Genomic DNA, 18,446 nt, shown 5'->3' on the forward strand with positions numbered 1-18,446 from the left:
ACCTGCGTGGGCCCTCTGGACTTAATGAATCCTCTGTTATCTCTCAATTTCACCTGTGAGGATGTGTAAACCAGAACCTTGCATTTCTAAAACAGTAAATTAGAGTTTGATAGTGTCTTATTTTCAATTCAAAATTCTCTAATCCTGTGAACAGACCAGACACTTTTAGCTTTGAAACTCAATGGCAGACATGAAAAGCTGAGTTTCTGAGATGCTAATATTTATCACCTGTCTTTCATGAATTAGAGTGGAATGCCTATTCTGACAGATACAAAATGAAACATTTATATTTATATATCTATATATCTTCCGATGGCAGCAAACTCTGGACAACCCAGGAGGGCTAGGCTGAGTGGAGCTACCTAACTACACCAGCAATGCAGCGCCCACCCTCTGACCTGAATAAACCCTAATCTGTGTGCCAGTGAAACTGGTTGGTAAATGAGAAGCCCCACTTACATCGCTAAGTAAGTTACACATCTTGGTGAGTGAAATGTAGACTGCTTGGCATTTTTAGACAGGAGTCTTAAAAAATAAAATAAAATAAAATAACCACTAGGTTTTCTGGAATGGAATGCCTTACTTTTCTGATCAACTTAGGTCAGAGATGTTAAAAAAAAACTCTTAGGTTTTGAAATCTGAATGGTAATGGAAGAAGAGAACTTGAAACAGCTTCCTTCAACAGTTCTGCCACTGGTACCTAACAAGTGGCATTCTTTCTTGATGCTGTAGGCAGAGCATTCAGTTTTAACTCATCTGCCCTTAGCTTTATAAAAGGAAAAACCATTAGAAAAATTTAAATTAGCAATAATTTTTGGCCCCTAATAACCTAATATAGTATTGTGCCTCCAATATTCAAAGAAGCTAAACTAGAAACTGAACTTGGTATGCTAGTAATTAAGGCACACATTTTTTTTTGTTTTTGTGTTTTTGTATTTTTCTGCAGTTGGAAACGGGGAGGCAGTCAGACAGACTCCCGCATGCGCCCGACCAGGATCCACCCAGCACGCCCACCCCACCACGGGACGATGCTCTGCCCATCTGGGGCATTGCTCTGTTGCAACCAGAGCCATTCTAGTGCCTGAGGCAGAGGCCATGGAGGCATCCTCAGCTCCCGGGCAAACTTTGCTCCAATGGAGCCTTGGCTGCAAAAGGAAGGAGAGGGGGAGGGGTGGAGAAGCAGATGGGCGCTTCTATGTGTGCCCTGGCTGGGAATCGAACCCGGGACTCCTGCACGCCAGGCCGATGCTCTACCACTGAGCCAACCGGCCAGGGCCCAGGCACACATTTTTATTAAGGGTATTCTATGGTGTCAGCACTGAAATTTTAGTGAGATGATAAAAAAAGATATTTTGTCCAGTAAGCGCCATTGTTTTACGCAGTAGTCACTCTTGTGATCTATTGTGTCAACGGCTCCAGAAAAATCACAGGTATTTAATATAGGTCTTACTATTAAATATGTCTATTGACAGAGACTAATACTTCTTTCCTGAATGAGTTAAACAAAAATATTTTACTTTTGATAGTTAAAAGTTTTCTTTTCAATGGCTCATTTTCATGTTCTTTTATTATTAGGAATTTCTATTTTCAAAATTATAGAAAATCTAAGTATATGGGATATGTGGTTAACAGGTACCACACATATTTTTTAAAGATGTAAAATTTTAAAACTTTAAAAAGTTTCTAAAAATTCCCTCTTTGGTAAGGAAGAAATGAGTTTTAAATGCCAGATGATACAGCTGCAAAAGGAACATATTTATAACGGTTCTATGTAAGTGATAGAACAAATGGTGACATCAGATCACTTACAGCAGATTGGTGGAATCTTGATAACATTATGCGAAGTGAAATAAGCGAATCAGAAAAAAACAAGAACTGCAGGATTCCATACATTGGTGGGACATAAAAGTGAGACTAAGAGGCATGGACAGGAGTGTGGTGGTTATAGGGGGGGGGGGGAGGGAAGGAGGGAGGGGGGGAGGGGGAGGGGTACAAAGAAAACTGGGTGTCGGAGGACGATCTCTCTTTGGGTGATGGGTATGCAACAGAACTAAATGACAAAATAACCTGGAAATGTTTTCTTTGAATATATGTACCCTGATTTATTGATGTCACCCCATTTAAATAAAAATTTATTTATTAAAAAAAAATTTAAGCCATGAGTAAATACTCATGGTTACATGAAAATATAACCCATTTTGAGTTAACTTGGCATAGGTTAGTACCAGCAGGAACTGTTGAATTTGAAATTAGCTGAATTTCCTAGAAACATACATCTTCCCATAACAAAAGCAAAACTATATATTGAATAAAGCAATGCTTGCATTCAATTCAAAAGCAAACTACTTAACACAGAGTTTTTATACTCCTGCTCTTAGAATGCCCACATTCTCTAAAAATGTTTAATATAATTTAGTTTGAAGACTGTATAAATACAAAAGTGATTGAAATTTTTCTTCCTCAGTATTTTATACATAAAATATAAAAATATAAACATATATATAATATATATGAGACTATATATATACTTTTCACTTTCTTACAAACATATTTATCTTAAACCTTATTACATGAGAACTTCCTGGTGATTTATTCTAGGTCATATGAAGATACAAAGAATTTAAGCAATTATATTAAAATCATAGTAAATTAAATTTAAATATTAAAATACTGTCATTTTATGAAGTTTTATAGTTATTTTAAGAAAAACTTAAAAATTTGAAATTTAAAAAGAGAACTCTGAGCAACCACCCTGAAGGCAGTACCGTTGAGTACCATGAACTCATTCTAAGTACTTCACAAAGTAATATTTAATTATCACAGTGATGCTTTAATTGTGAGTCACTGCTATCTACGTAGTTTTTACTCCTTTTACAAATAGACTGCGGTGAAGAGGTCATCAGCCTCAAATCATAGTGTGAGTACTGGAGCCAGGATGCCTGCTTGGGCAGTATGCCTTCGTGGCTTTCAGTCAGCTCTGATGCTGGTTTGCTTCCCAGTAAATGTGTGGTCAGTTAATTCATCAGTGTGGCCTAAGTGAACCCAAATTGTCAAACGCTTTTTCCACTTTCTCTACAAGGAAGCAGATTCAGTACATACAATTTGAAATTTAAAAGCAGGGGACAAATAGGAAACCAAATTTATTTTATAGAACCAGAAGCTTTCTGTGGGTGCAGGTGTCAGTTTTCTGCTCCAGGATTCAAATGCTGAAAATATTGCATATTTGTTTTAGATTGAACAGCTATTCTCTGCTCAAGTAGTATCCAAGAATTAATTTGCATGCTAATTTAAATTCTAGCGACAATGTATCTAATTCTCCCTTTCCTCATTGTGGAGACCTATGCTTGGTATTTGAAGGGGATGCTGAAGGTAAGCTCTACTTTTCATTATTTGCAAATATGTTGGCATACTTCCAAGGATGACTCCTAGTAAAGTGGACTAGGTTTTGGATATTTGAGATTTTTATAGATTTTTATGAATTGATTTCTAAATCTGGTTTAACATTTGAAATGTAGGATTTATAGTGTCCCTACTTTCTAAACATCTGCAGGTCTTGTGTTGTTTGAATAAAAACTATAATGTGAATATTCTGCATGTTTATTATTATAATCATTATAATCAATTTCTCAGATACATTTAGAATAACTGCCTTTTCGGAGTTAGTCATGAGCTTGTAAAAAATTGCAAGATTAGAACTTTTCCATATGTGATGTTCCCCCCATTTTATTTCTGGGAGTACTTTTCCTAGGGGGTCCCTAAACAGATGTAAGTAAAGGGTACTTGCTGGCAAACAGATCCCTGAGGGGACAATGACAGGTCATTTCAAGAGTTGCCTACCTGTCAGAGATCTCAGCAAAGGCAGTGATGAGAGAGGGTGATATGAAATACTGGTTAGGGACCTGTTTTTAGGCAGTTCTTAAAACCAACTCCAAAATGAGAAATGTTGGACAATGCAGTGATGAGAATCACATTTATATTACCCCAAACACCTTATCATCACCTCCTTAATGATCAAATACCTAATACTTAGTGTTTTAATATTTTACAAAGTACTTTCACATAATAGCCAATTTCAGATAATCCTGAAATCCATCCTTGTTTTGCCATCATTGGTTTTCCTGGGGCTTTAATCTTGTTTATTTCTTGTTGATCCCTTTCTGTTTTCAACTTCCACTCATTTTTCTTTGGCCTTTCGTTCTTTCTTTCTGCAATTTTAATTATTGCAATTACTTCTGAGTCTTATACCATGAGCTCTGGAGGTCACATAATTGGCATAGAATACATAATTAATTATTTTGTGTGTGCAAAATGAATATTAATTTTTATTGTGTTGACATGGTTTCAAGTGTCCCCTCAATGTAACACACTCTACACCCTGCATGGTGCCCCCATGCCCTATGCAGTCTCTTTCCACCAAATTGCCCCTCCTTTGCCCCCCGAATTTCTAATTGTCTGATAGTAATTTCCACTTAGAGATCACATCATCACCTCAAAGCCTGAAACCAACTTGTCTTACCCTTAAAATAACTCCCTTTGTGTGTCTGTCATGATAGGGAGAACTAACATTGACTGAGTGACTACCACGTGTAAAGCACTTTCCGATATATTATCCACCTCTCAGCATAAACCTGTGAAATAGGAGATTTGAAGAAGCAACAGGTTCCAAAACACTGAGCAAGTGCAGAAATAAAGATCTGAACCCAGATCTAACCCAAGCCTGTGTGTCCCTCCTCACACCCCAGGTGGCTCCTGCTCAAGTCACTTAAGCCCTCTCCATTCTAGTGTTTTAGCAGAACACATAGGATCTGAATTGATAGGTAATGAGGGATGAACAAAATGTCTTGCAAACTCAGCAAAAGCAGTAATAGATATATAACTAAAAATACTTAAAAATTAAATATTTTTGAAACCATAGTCATAATTTCTCTTGCAGAAATTCTGAAATACTACAAATATTATATGTTAACTTTTACTCATTGTGCTTGGAATCTGAGTTTTCAGGATCATTTCTCAGGTTCTATGTAAAAATATAAGACGTGAATAAAGAAGCAACAAAGTTGATTAATTTATTTCATTAAATATTTATTTTTTGGAGATCATAAATGGATAAATTCCAAAATAGGAGCAAAACCAAGCATTTAAGAACATTTTAATATTTTTTCCCACTCAACATTCCACCTTTGTTTTGCTTTCTATAAACAAATATACTGGATTAAAGCAATAATATTCTTAACCCCAAGTTCAATACTGAGTCCTTTCATTTATCTATTTTGAGCAAATAATAAAACAGAGGCAATTAATTCACTTGAACGTGTTATTTCCATTCAGAGCTTAGCAATTACTTTAACTTCACATTATTCTGTCACAAATGATAACCAAATGGTCCAAGTAGCTAAAATCATAAAACTATTTTAAGCCAAGTCAATGGTATGTATAAAGTTCATATAAAATAACTATTATACTGATATACATTTGTAATATACCTTACTAGAAAATATGCCAAAATACCAAGCTTTATTAGAGAATCAAGTCCTTGGGCAAAGGAGAAAGAGAAGTCATATAATCAAAATTTATTAGAAAAAACTGTAGATAAAAAGAAATCCGCCTACAAATTAACCAAATAAAGGAGGAAAAGGGGAGTACATCATTAGAGTTGATGTCAGCTCTGGAGAATACAGTTAGTGAGCGTTCCACCACAAACTGTTCACCACCTCGAGGGCTCAGCATCAGGCTCTTCTCGTCTTCTCCCACTAGCTGCTTTACACGGAACATAAACCTACATTTATGGCAGCAACAGATTATACTGCCATTTAGTCTGACAGCAAGCAATAGGAAAAGGACTGTTAGGGCCAGAATGACTTTTGGCTATCTCAATGCCCCTGAAAATAGGGGCACACATAAGTCATTAACAAACAGTATTCAAAGGGCACTGTATTATCTAATTTGATTTATAAAAAAAGTAAAGTTCAGTAATCTTCGATAAAAAAAGCCATAGTATTTGAAAACTAGGAATGTTCTGACGATGATTTTTTACCAAAGTGGTACTCCACGTCACTACGCTGGAACAAATTCCAAAGTCACACGTACTTGCATCACCTCAGTTTAATAACCCAATAAATGACAAAAAAGACAAACAATGAAAACAGCATCATATAGCACAGCAGCTTCGTCTGGCTCCCTCTGGATAAGATCTTTAGTTTATCCATAGTTCTACCTAGAAATCCAGTTGTAGAATCAAACTGTAAATCCTATGAGGAGAAAAGGAAAACAAAATATAATGCTTAGATTCTCACACTCTACATATGCATATTTAAGTAACTGGATATATTGTTTGTAGAATACATTTTTAATGACATTTTTAGTGTTTAATCAGTTCAGGAGCCTATGTATAACTTGGATAATCAGCCTGATTATTCCATGCAAAACTGAGTAACTCTCTCAATGACTAAAAAGCTCTTCCATCATTCAATAAACATTCCTTCAGAATAATTAAAAATACCATACTATTTAGGTCTTATTTCAATTATGTGGATTAAAAAAGATTAACAATGAATGTTAAGTATTTGTTTACTATCATACAGGATTTTTCCCACTTTATTTTTTGGGGAAACTTAAGCCATTTTATTGAGGGTCTTGGGGGGAGCGTCCAAGGGCTGCGAGGACAATGAGCTCCGATACCCTTGGCGTGGCCGCATCTCCCCAGCTTCCCAGCAGCTGGAAGAGCGGTTGTTTACTGATGTCTGTTGGGGCATGATCTCCAAGGTGAGATGGTGTGCTTCCCAGTGAAACCATTTATCCAAAGTTTAATATGGTTAGTTAGCAATTAAACGTACCTTTACTTTTAATTTTAAGATCCTTTAAATAGCTGACTTTGGGTACAGTCCATTAAAAATAAGAGGATACCATGTAGAAGTGGTAAAATAAAATAAAAACTACAAATACAAATAGGGAGAACTACCATGTGAAAACATAGCTGGAAAAGTCCTTATGCTGAGGACTAGGGATGGATTAGAAATACTGCACTTTCACAGAAAACTCCGTATCCTGAGATGTAAGGGGCTTGACACAATGGCAGCCTTTGTAGAACTCAGGCTCTGGGTAGCTCAAGCAATTTATACATCTATAGTTCTTCAGCAGGGTTATGTATCAGAATTATTTGACATGCTTTTCTCAAAATACATAACCCTTGAAATTCTGACTCAGTTATCTGGAGTGAGAAGCAGGCATAGAGATCTTCAAAGTTCCCTATGTGATTCTAATGCACAACCTTCATAGGAACATTGCTTCAATACCATATTCATTTTTGGATAGTACAATTTTAAAAGCAACTAGGGAAGGTCTGGAGAAGTCTGACATTCAAAGTAAAGGTGAAAGAAAAGAAAGAGGTTCAAAGAAGAAAAGGTATATATTGCTGAGATTGTTTAGACTAGAAAGAAAAGGCTTTGGGATATTATTATGTTCAAATTGTCAGCCTAGGGTATGGATGTCCCAGGTTTGATTCCTGGTCAGGGCCCACAGAAGAATCGACCATCTGCTTCTTTCCCTATCTCTCTCCCCGTTCTCTCTCTTTCCCCCTCTCGCAGCCAGAGGCTCAATTGGTTCGAGCATCGGCCCAGGCACTGAGGATAATATGGCTGGTACAAGAGTTGGCCTCAGGTGCTAAAAACAGCTTGGTTGATTTGAGCCATCAGCCCAAAATAGGGGTTGCCAGGTGGATCCTGGTCAGCATGCATACAGGAGTCTATCTTCCTTCCTCTCACTTAAAAAGAAAGGAAAGAAAATCCTACTGATTTATTCAGAAGTGGTCCTAAGGACATCAAAAAATAGGCTTATATTAAGTGCAAGGTGTTTGGTATATTGGATGGATGTAAATTGCTTTTTGATAACTTGGCAGTCTATATCCATTGAGATCTCTAAAAATACTCAGAATAGTCATCTGTCCTGAACCTTCAACAGTGTTTCTAAAAACAGGATTAAAGATACACTGGCTTCCACTTCTTCCTCCTACTTATGTGTGGTAGGCAAGATGAAAAAATAAGCACATGGCAAAAATGAACTTTGTAGTTATTCTAAACAAATTAGATAGAAATGGACTAAAATCCAGGACTTACGATCTCTGGACTTATTCCAAAATGTCAAAAGGATATTATTCCTGATTAACAGACTAATTTTGAGAATATAAGATCAAATTCTGAAAGTTAAAATCCCACTTACCATTTCAGATAATAATTTATTTTGAGTTTTAACTTCATGGCCTATCTCAATGGAAAGCTATAAGAAGAAAGCATAGACATTACTCTTCATACAAAAATATTTAAGTGTTATAAATATGCCATTTTAAATATACACATTTTCTCAAATAAAACTGTATTCTAGAAATAGAAAATATACTCTCTTTTTCCTGATACATTTCACTGAGATTAAAAGAAAATAAATTCAAGACTTCTACTCCTTCCCAACAAGGATATTGCTTTCCTGCTCTTCATTGGGATTTTATCTTAATATTCAATTCCATCTTTTAATTTTGGTACATACTCTGATTCTTCTATCCTTGCATGGTTTTTTCTCTATATTTTTCACACAACGGCATTTATCTGTTTCCCTTCTTTATGTTTTTAAAGATGTATACAAGTACCTGCATTATCAATTCAAATTCAGATATAAGTACTTAATATTTTCCTTTGAAATTACTTTACTTTGAAGATATGCCTAAGCCTGGCCTGTGGTGGCGCAGTGGATAAGGTGTCATCCCGGAACGCTGAGGTCACCAGTTCAAAACCCTGGGCTGGCCCGGTCAAGGTACACACCACAAGCAATCAGCGAACAACTAAAGTGAAGCAACTATGAGTTGACACTTCGTGTTCCCCCACCACCTCCCTCTCTCCTCCCTCTGTAAAATCAATAAATAAAATCTAAAAAAAAAAAAAAAAGAATATAAGCCTAAATTGATTATTTCTTTAGATTGTAATGGTATTTTTCTTTAAAATATAACAAATTGAAAAGAAATTTACAAGTTAGTGTTAGCCACATTCTAAAGCTATGCAGAAAAGAGGCTAAGCCTAAAAATATCTGTCAGCGATTAAGGCTACTATTCAAACCTAAAGCTATTAACACCTATTTAATACTTTATATGACAAATTCATCAAAGCCTTCACTTCCAAGATTTTTGAATAAATATAATCACAACTACTCAAAACCTTGGCAAATCATTGCAAATATTGTTCTCAGCTTATTTTATGTGAAAATATGGGGTTTTACTGGACACAAAACCATAGTACAATTCTATAGATCAGAATGTGAGATAATAAAGTAACTATAAAGCTTGACTGCCCAAGTCACCTGTCTACAACTATTATTCCTGCCACGGAAAGAAGTTTCCAGGGGAAGAGAAGCATTCTTCTAACAAGGAGCCTAAATGATCAACAATGGAGTTTTTTTTTTAATCATTTAATTCTTAACTTCCTCTAAATATTGTTTCCTAAATTATTAACATTATACAATATAGCTTAATTCATACATCAATACCTTTTGATTTAGTATGACTTTGAAAACAATACTCATTTTAGAATATAATAGTGTCCAGGCTGACTACAATTCTATTTTCCAAAACTAGTGAAATACCAATTAAGCTTTGGCAATATAAGCTACTACTTAACGCTCTATAAGTACGTAGCATGTTTTTCTGTAATGCAGACTCAATCACAAACACTGTTAAAACCATCCTTTTTTATTTCTTTGTTTAATATGTTGAATTTAATACAACTGATAAGGTATTACACTAGGTGTTGTGTAGAATATAAAAATAAGTACAACAGAAAAATCCTGCATTCTGGTAAATGTATTTTACATACAAATGACTCTAATGCAGATTACTATACACTAAGTGCTATGGAAATGGTGTAAATGGTCTTATGTTCATAAGAAAAGAAGTCACTTTTGATGTAGTAATCCGGTAAAGCTTGGAGGCGAAAAGGGATGCAATAAAGAGAGCCTTTCAGATGGGCAAGACTCAGCCAGTGGAAGAAGACACCCAAGGCAAAGTGACAGCACAATCCCGATAGGGAAATGGGAAAGCAACAGTGTGCCTAGGACGGAGAGCACTCTCACTGGTCTGGCAGGAAGCACACACACATTCTGAAAATGCAGGAGACAAGGCCTGAAAAGCCGTGGACAATCTTAAAGGACCTATTTGATCAACCTACAGTGTGAACTTTATTTTTTACATCATGGGAGGTCAACAGAATCTGAGAGTGTAGGAAGCAACTTAAAAAATACTCTAAAAAGATGACTGTGATGACAGTATGTAGCTCAGACCAGAAAATGTAAAATATTAGGAACAGATAGGTTAAGAGACTTTTCCAATATAAAACCAGGGGATAGTATTTAGAAATAGAAACAGTAGAAAGAAGTGTCAGGCTCGGTGACTGATGTGAAAAGAAAGGTAGAAAAATGGCAGACTAAGATGTGTAACTTAGGAGGTGAGGAACAGAAAGGGTCAGGGGAAGAGCTGCTGGCTATGAACATGGACTGCTCCAAGCTATCGCTACAAGACATCGCTACAGACAACACACAGTATTGTAGATTCAACCACAAAAACCAGCTGAAGTTTATAAAAGATAAACAAATGTACCATGTTTTTTTAAATTACAAATTATTCTATTAATTTAGATGGAAAATAAACCTTTTTCACAGAAAGGAAACTTCAGCACCCAAATGCTATTTGACTTAAAGAAATTTTGTCTTCTATATCCTTCAGTAAGTCTTTTCAATTTCTTAAAACTCCTACGCCAGCACTTTTTCTAAACATTTAGAATTTCACTTCATAAATAGTGATTTCTTTTTTTTATTGAGAGAATTAAATTTAACAGGGTGACATTGATCAATAAGAAGAGTACATACAGTTGGCTCAGTGGTAGAGCATTGGCCTGGTGTGCAGAAGTCCCGGGTTCGATTCCAGGCCAGGGCACACAGGAGAGGCGCCCATCTGCTTCTCCACCCCTCCCCCTCTCCTTCCTCTCTGTCTCTCTCTTCCCCTCCCGCAGCCAAGGCTCCATTGGAGCAAGGTTGGCCCAGGCGCTGAGGATGGCTCTGTGGCCTCTGCCTCAGGTGCTAGAATGGCTCTGGTTGCAACAGAGCGACGCCCCAGATGGGCAGAGCATCGCCCCCTGGTGGCATGCCGGGTGGATCCCGGTTGGGTGCATGCGGGAGTCTGACTGCCTCCTCATTTCCAAAAAAAAAAAGGAAGAGTACATAGGTTTCAGGTAAACATTTCTATAGCACTTGAACTGTTGATTAGGTTGTATACCCATCACCCAAAGTCAAATCATTTTCCGTCACCTTATATTTGTCCCTCTTTACACCCTTTCTCCAACCCCTACCCCCTCCATATGTACTGATTGAACACATTTTCAACCCTTCTACTCAAATCATGTCTAAGTTTTGAGTGTACCTCACTGAACCACACTATTTGGCTAACTGAATTTCTTAGTATATAGTATAAACACATAATATTTGTGCATATAAATATATAAATCTAAAAGTACTCAACATGTTACATACTTACAGATTTTATAGCAATTACTTTGCTTTTCAGACTTTCAGTGAGTCTGTCGTTCTCTTCTTCACAGGCACTATATCCACTATTAGCATAGCCATAGTTACCATAGTGGCCGGGGGGTGCCCCTTCACCTGCAAGGATCAATCACAAGTATAGCTGTAGCAAAAACAAGCCATTTTTCCTTGATAGGAAAGAACCAAAAAAGACCCCTGGAGGGCGTTGCAGACCACGCATGTTAATAATAGTTACATTTCAAGTGAATTTTTAAAATAACTAAATAGAGCAGAACGTTCCTACAATGCCCTCTTTTAAGCAAAGAATATTCAATTCATTTCAACACACATTTATTGATTGCTTACTAACTGCCCACAACACAATAAAATAAGCACTGCTGTACAAGGGTATTCCGGGCACATTTTCTGCTCCATAGGACTATGTTTTGAAAAAGTCATAACGTCGACTCCCCACTGAAGAAGCTTGGCTGTGAAGAGTGAGGGAGAGAGAAAGAGGATAATATAGCAAGAGCGAGCTCATGGCAGAGGAAGGTCCTTCGTTGGCATCTCTCTCTTATATACATAGAACAGAGCTAGAGTAACTATGGATAATACAACCGAGAGTTGAGAGAGGGTTGTCATTCGTTCTCTACAAATATGCGAGAGCCACCATGTGTTAGATCCATGGTTCTTTCTGGGTGCTACTCTTTGGAGTGCACCTTCCACTGAGAGCGCAGGAATGCGGTCCCTGCCACTGGCTAGTACAGTTCTTGATATTCATCAGGCAAGTGAACAGGTAGAGTGAGCCTTGGATAGTGAATACACAGATGAATGCATGGGGGCGGGGGATGAGAAAGGAAAGCATAGTTAAGTGTTATATAACCACATTAAAAAAAATAATCGATACCACCATTTTTTTCAGTAAAAGAAACGGCTGCCACTTAAGAATGAGGATCATTTCAGGGGAAGGGGAACAGTAAAGAGAATGGAGAAAACTGATGTGGACTACGCAGGGTTACTAGGGGGATAAAACAATCCTGGATGAGGCAATATACAATAGTGGTCTCAGTCCTCTTGGATGTGTGAGAGAAGAGCTCATCAGCCTGAGTGAGTTCATTATAGCTCGATGGTTAGACTTCTCAAGAGTTGGGGGTTTGGGAGATGTAGAAAGGGTACAGGGGGAATAAATGGTGATGGAAGGAAACTTGATTTGGGGTGGAGAACACAATATAATATAAGGTCTACTGGAAAGTTCTGTCCGTTTTTGGAATAAAACAAAATACAATTTTTCTTACCGTCAATAAACTTTATTAAATAATATATTTCCACACCAATCCTATCTTCTGAATATGGTCCGAAATGGTTTGCTGAGCTGAATTAAGCCTTTCTGTGATTTCTGATGTTGTCAGAAAAGGATCTTGCTCCAACATGGTCTTAACAACATCGTCATCGATCAAAGATGGTCACCCAGAACGTGGCTTATCAGAAAGGTCAAAATCACCGGTTTCGAATTTTTTAAACCATCTTCTGCATGTCCTATCAGAAACTGTACCTTCACCAAACACTTTCAATTCTACATGCTTCTGGCATTTCTTCCTTGTTGAAATTCGTATACAATACAGTGGTGTAAATGAACTTTATCAGTAGCCATGGGTACACTATCCCTTCACAGATAAGACTAACGTGAATCAACTTTGTTTTAGTTAATTTGCTACGTCAGTATGTATACATTACGTGATAAAAATAGAGAGGCACAAATGCACCAAATAAACATGTGCTTACGTGTCGAAACTTGTTGTGATAGAAACGAACAGAACTTTCTGGCAGACCTTATATATAGATGATGTATGTATTCTAGAACTGTATACCTGAAACCCATATAATTTTATTAACCAATGTCACCCCAATAAATTCAATAAAAAACAAAGGAGAGTTGAAGATTTCCAGTGCTGGGCTGCAGAGGGACAGAGTCCCAGGAGGTTGAAATCACTTGCCAAGAGTGGTTAAAGATCAGGATTATGGGTTCTAGACTGAACAGGGATTGTAGTAGCTTCAACGGAGCCCTGAGAACATGGGGGAAGGGATTATATATAACTAGAGGTCAAGTAAACTCAAAGAGTAGATGGCATGGCAGTGATAGTAAGAGCTGGAAGGACAGAAAGTAGCGGTCAGCGCTGGTAGTTGAAGGATGGTTGAGCTGTGAATAGGAAGCTCTTTCAAGGCACAGCACAAATCTCATTTTTCTCTAAAAAGCAAAACTCCCTCCTTTGAATTCTTACAGCTCTGACTGCATACAGTAATACTGCACTCTAGACTTCACTCCAAGGGAAGAAATTAAATTTGTTTCAGTCATGGCTATACACACACACACACACACACACACACACACAATATAGATAGATAGATAGATACTTACAAGTGAATTAATGAATAGAATCTGAATTCACTGCTATTCAACTTTGAATGTGCTTACCTTTGTTAAGAATGGAATCACAACCTTCTTTGAGGGCTGAGACAGTGTCTCATAATTCCCTATACCTAGTAAGTACTTCATATGCAGCAGACACATACACAAATTACACTAAAAACAAAACAAAACAAAAACAAAAAACACAGCCCTGGCTAGCTGACTCAGAGGCAGAGCATCATTAGCCCAGAGTGTAGATGTCAGGGGTTAGATTCCCAGTCAGGGCACATCTGCTTCTCCACCCTTCACCCTCTCACTTCTCTCTCTCTCCTCACTCTTCCTCTCCCACAGCCATGGCTTGATTGGAGCAAGTTGGCCCCAGACGCTGAGGATGGCTCCATGGTCTCCACCTCAGGTGCTAAGAAGAGCTCAGGACCAGAGCAATGGAGCAATGCCCCAGATAGGCAGAGCATCACCCCCTTGTGGGCTTGCCTGGTGGATCCTGGTGGGTCACATGTCTTTCTCTGCCTCCCCTCCTCTCACTGAATAAACACACACACATACAAAGTGTTAAACACATATGTTCCAGAGAAGAAAGAGTTACATTCCCCCAAATTTCCCTCAACTGTTGAAATATGATCCATAAAAGCTCGCCAAATGTGCTATAATAAAAGTGAACCCAAGTGACTAAGCATAGTCTTTTCCCCCAAAGTCATCATCCCCCAACTGCATTCTCACTCCATCAACTAATGATATTTTGTATAAACTCTATAAGGACCAAAATCCTTGGAGAAAAAGGTATATGTCTTCTTATTTTATGACTAAGATTCTGAATGTAAAACATTTGTCTAGTAAATAATTGCTGACTGGTTGAATTTAATCACTTGACAACTTGACCAAGGAATTCATTTCTAAATTAATGGCTATTGGCTTTATTTCTTTGTTTTGCCCTTTTGCCTACCTTAATTTTAATTTTAGAGTTCTTTTATACTGTTCCATTTATTAAAAGAAAAATTATTTTTATTTATCACCCAGCAATATTTCAATGCACATTTCTCCTGTTAAAGAGTTTTAAACTTTCCTCACACTATCATCCACTCAATATAAAAAGAAAAATATCAAATACAAGTGTAGGAGCTGCTATTCCAAACTTAGCTACTTCTTTTTGTGTGAATAGCTTCTATAAAAGTTGTAGGAGCCCAGGCTGGTTGGCTCAATGGTAGAGCCTTGATCTCGCGTGTGGATGTCCCGGGTTCAATTCCTGGTCAGGGCACACAAGAGAAGCAACAATTTACTTCTCCACTCCTCCCTCTATCCCTTCTCTCACTCTCTCTTCTCTTCCCGCAACTATGGCTCAATTGGTTCGAGCACATCAGCCCTGGGCACTGAGGATAGCTCTGTGGAGCCTCCACTGCAGGCCCTAAAAATAGCTCGGTTTAAAGCATGGCCACAAATGGGCAGAGCATCAGCCCCAGATGGAGGTTGCCGGGTGGGTCCCAGTTGGGGTGCATGTGGGAGTCTGTCTAGCTTCCCTCCTCTCACTTGGAAAAAGAAAAAAAAAAGTTGTAGGAAAGCTAGTGAGTGCCAAAGTCATCCATCCTCAGCCTTTGTCATTTACACGAATGCTTCTTCTTTGGGGCAGTTTCTGTCAACAGCTGAGACAAATCATTTAGAGATTCATGTGAAGTGTGGCAGCTTCTCCACATGAATATCTATCATATTCACTATTTATCCCAAGTTTAAAATTCCAAGTCAATACACAGTGATACTTAAAAGAAGCAAGATTTTTAAAAAAAGAACGCCAATCTCACATCATGCCAATGTCAATGATAGCAACAGACATCTAAGTCATCATCTTTCTTCTCAACTACAGGGGAGCTTAAAAGAAAAAGGATCTATCCAAGAGATTCTAGGTTAGTCTGAGCTGGGCAGGCAGGAGGTCCAGGTAACAATACCTTGAAACCTCTACAGATAATTCTAATGTACAAGCAGGGCTGAGTATCACCATCTGTCTACCACCTGTCAAGCCCTTTTCATGCAATTTATCATGACACACTGCTGAAGGAAACAGTCAAAGGGTCCTTGGCCTGGCACTCAAAGATCTCCATAATGCAGTAGTAGTTCTGGTAAGATCTTATAATGTAGTAGTAGTTCTGGTTCCGTCAAACTGGCCTGAGCATAATCCCTTCAACATACCATACCTTCCGTAACTGTAGACCTATAACTTATTTTTTTCCATCCTTCTGTTTGGAACTTACCTCTCCCATGCTCTATCTTCAAGCTATATATAGTTCAAGTTTCTATGTCTCCACAAAGTACTCAGCACTTTATTTCTGAAATCCCTAAAAATTCACTATCTGTAGAACTTATCTGGCATTTGAATGTATAACTACCACCTTGCACTGTAATCTATCTTTGAACATAATCAGCTAGCTTGGAAACTTTGGGAGCACAAACAGGGCCCCAAATAACAATATTTAGAGCTTACTCAAGTACACAATAAATGTTTCTTGCCATTAGTAATGATACAAAGGAAAAACATTTAGGCATATAAAACTAAACTTGCTCAAAATTAGGTATTTTTTCTCAACAATTTACCTGGTCACTTTCTTTCTAAGATCCAGGTATTCATAAAAACTATATTTTTCAAAAGTTGTCTCTCATACAACTATAATCAATGCACAAACCTAGAGTTAATGGTAACTCTCACTAACTTTAAATACCTGACACTTTCAAAAAAGTTTTTTTTTCTTTTTACATCTTTTAAAACTGAAAAAGGTAACATCTCTTTTCAAATATTTCCTACATTTTTCTCAGGTGTACTGTACGCTGATTAAGCAGAGTTTTTTTTAATCGTCTCTTAATAGAGAACTTCAGAACCAGAACATGCTGTTTTAACACCTGTGCATTATAATGGCCCATTAAAGTTCTTGTGCCTAACTTAGTTTCCTAAGCCAAAGGGGCAAGGACGAATGCTAAGTCACCGAGCTTGACCACATTCTCCAGCCTTAAGAGTGCCACAAGGCTCAGTTAAGAAATGATCTCGGTAAAATGGCCTCTGACCCCGATGTTACACATCACGGACTTTAACAGTAATGACACGTACATTTACCTTTGTCACTCACTGTTACCAGACTAACATGACTATTAGTAGCAGTGTGTGCCGCATGCCACACTTCCAATTTCGCTTCTGAAGAAACTAACATACAGGGCCGGCAGAGAAGGTGAAAGAAACCCAAGGCGAGTTTCGGGGAATACGCACTTTCATAACCACGTTGAGTCAAGTCGATTACACTAAAAGCCTTCACGGCTGAGTTGTCACCTGTCCATACCCCACCTCCAAATCCTCCACTACTCTCTAAACCTACCGTCCAAACTTCGGACTGAACCAAATTTATGAAACCCTTAGGATCTGGGAAAAATGATGTGTTCCCACTCGGCACCCCATCCAAACATCCTGCTTTGTGACCCAGATTCCAGTGACATATGGAAGACCCGTCCGACTTCCTCCGCGTCCCCAAGCCCAGCATTCAGGGCCCCCGAACTTCGACCCTCAGCCCTCTCCTTACCCAGGCCTGCACGCCTCATCTTGCGAGAAGAGGGAGGAAAAAGACGGCGGAGGGGTAGGTAGGTAGGGGTCAGGGGTCAGCAGGCCCACTTCTTTAGGACCAGGACCCAGCAAAACACCAACTTCTTCCCCTAAAGCGCCACGACATCAGTAGAGTCTAAACATCGCGCGGGATGATGGCGTCACCCAGGCACTCATTGGCTCCCTGCGAGGAGGCTTGAATGGCATTCTGGGAAATGTAGTTCATCCCAGATGCAGGGAGTAGGGCAGGGTGTCGAGTGCACTGGACTCTGGGCTTTCCGAATAGGGACGAGAGTTACCGAGGCTCCGACCCGACCTTGGGATTCAGGTCTTCAACTCTGGATTCGCCGCTGGGCTCGCGCCCTCACTTGAGCTTGCTGTTAGCTGGTCAGCCCCAAGTTTACCCTAAGAGATCGACCCTTTCCCAGACCATGATTGGATGATTGACTTAACTTTCCTAATTCTGTGTCTCATCTCCAACGTCTGTTCAGGAAAGGCGAAGAAACTTGAACCAAGTTTCTGATCACACACAGAAGAAATCTGAGCCCACATAAGGGAAGGATGAAGGTTAAGGATTTGTGACGAGTCATCCGGTCAAGTTTCCGGTTACTGGATTGTTTGCATTTCTAGAAAGAACCCTGGTATTAGTTAAGGGAGCTAAGGACTCCTACCTCCTTTGACTTCTTTTAACTTACACAGAGGATACTGAAATATTATTTACACATGATAATGTGCCAACTGAAGTAAGGAGCTAAAAGCTTGTTGGCAGGTGAGGGTGGTACTGAAATTAAGGCTAGTCCTAGAATTTCATTTTATTTCACAGGATTGTCATAATGTTAATGAAATAAAGTGTTTTCTTTTTAAATCAGATATACAATAAATGCTCAAAAAACACTGAGT

The 18,446-nt window shown here is 38.4% G+C and overlaps 1 protein-coding gene across 1 annotated transcript; it reads right to left on the minus strand.

Annotated features, from left to right (window-relative positions):
* Window positions 1–5,061: 5,061 nt before the first annotated feature.
* On the minus strand, window positions 5,062–17,690 carry BET1 (Bet1 golgi vesicular membrane trafficking protein). Its single transcript, XM_066238720.1, has 4 exons — window positions 17,527–17,690; window positions 11,564–11,688; window positions 8,215–8,271; window positions 5,062–6,248 (listed from the first exon to the last, which is right to left on the minus strand). The coding sequence occupies exons 1-4, from the start codon at window positions 17,543–17,545 to the stop codon at window positions 6,093–6,095; spliced, it is 357 nt and encodes a 118-aa protein (XP_066094817.1). The 5' UTR covers window positions 17,546–17,690; the 3' UTR covers window positions 5,062–6,092.
* Between the last annotated feature and the right edge of the window lie 756 nt (window positions 17,691–18,446).

The sequence above is a fragment of the Saccopteryx bilineata genome, chromosome 7 (assembly GCF_036850765.1).
Source record: "Saccopteryx bilineata isolate mSacBil1 chromosome 7, mSacBil1_pri_phased_curated, whole genome shotgun sequence".
NCBI classification, from domain to species: Eukaryota; Metazoa; Chordata; class Mammalia; order Chiroptera; family Emballonuridae; genus Saccopteryx; species Saccopteryx bilineata.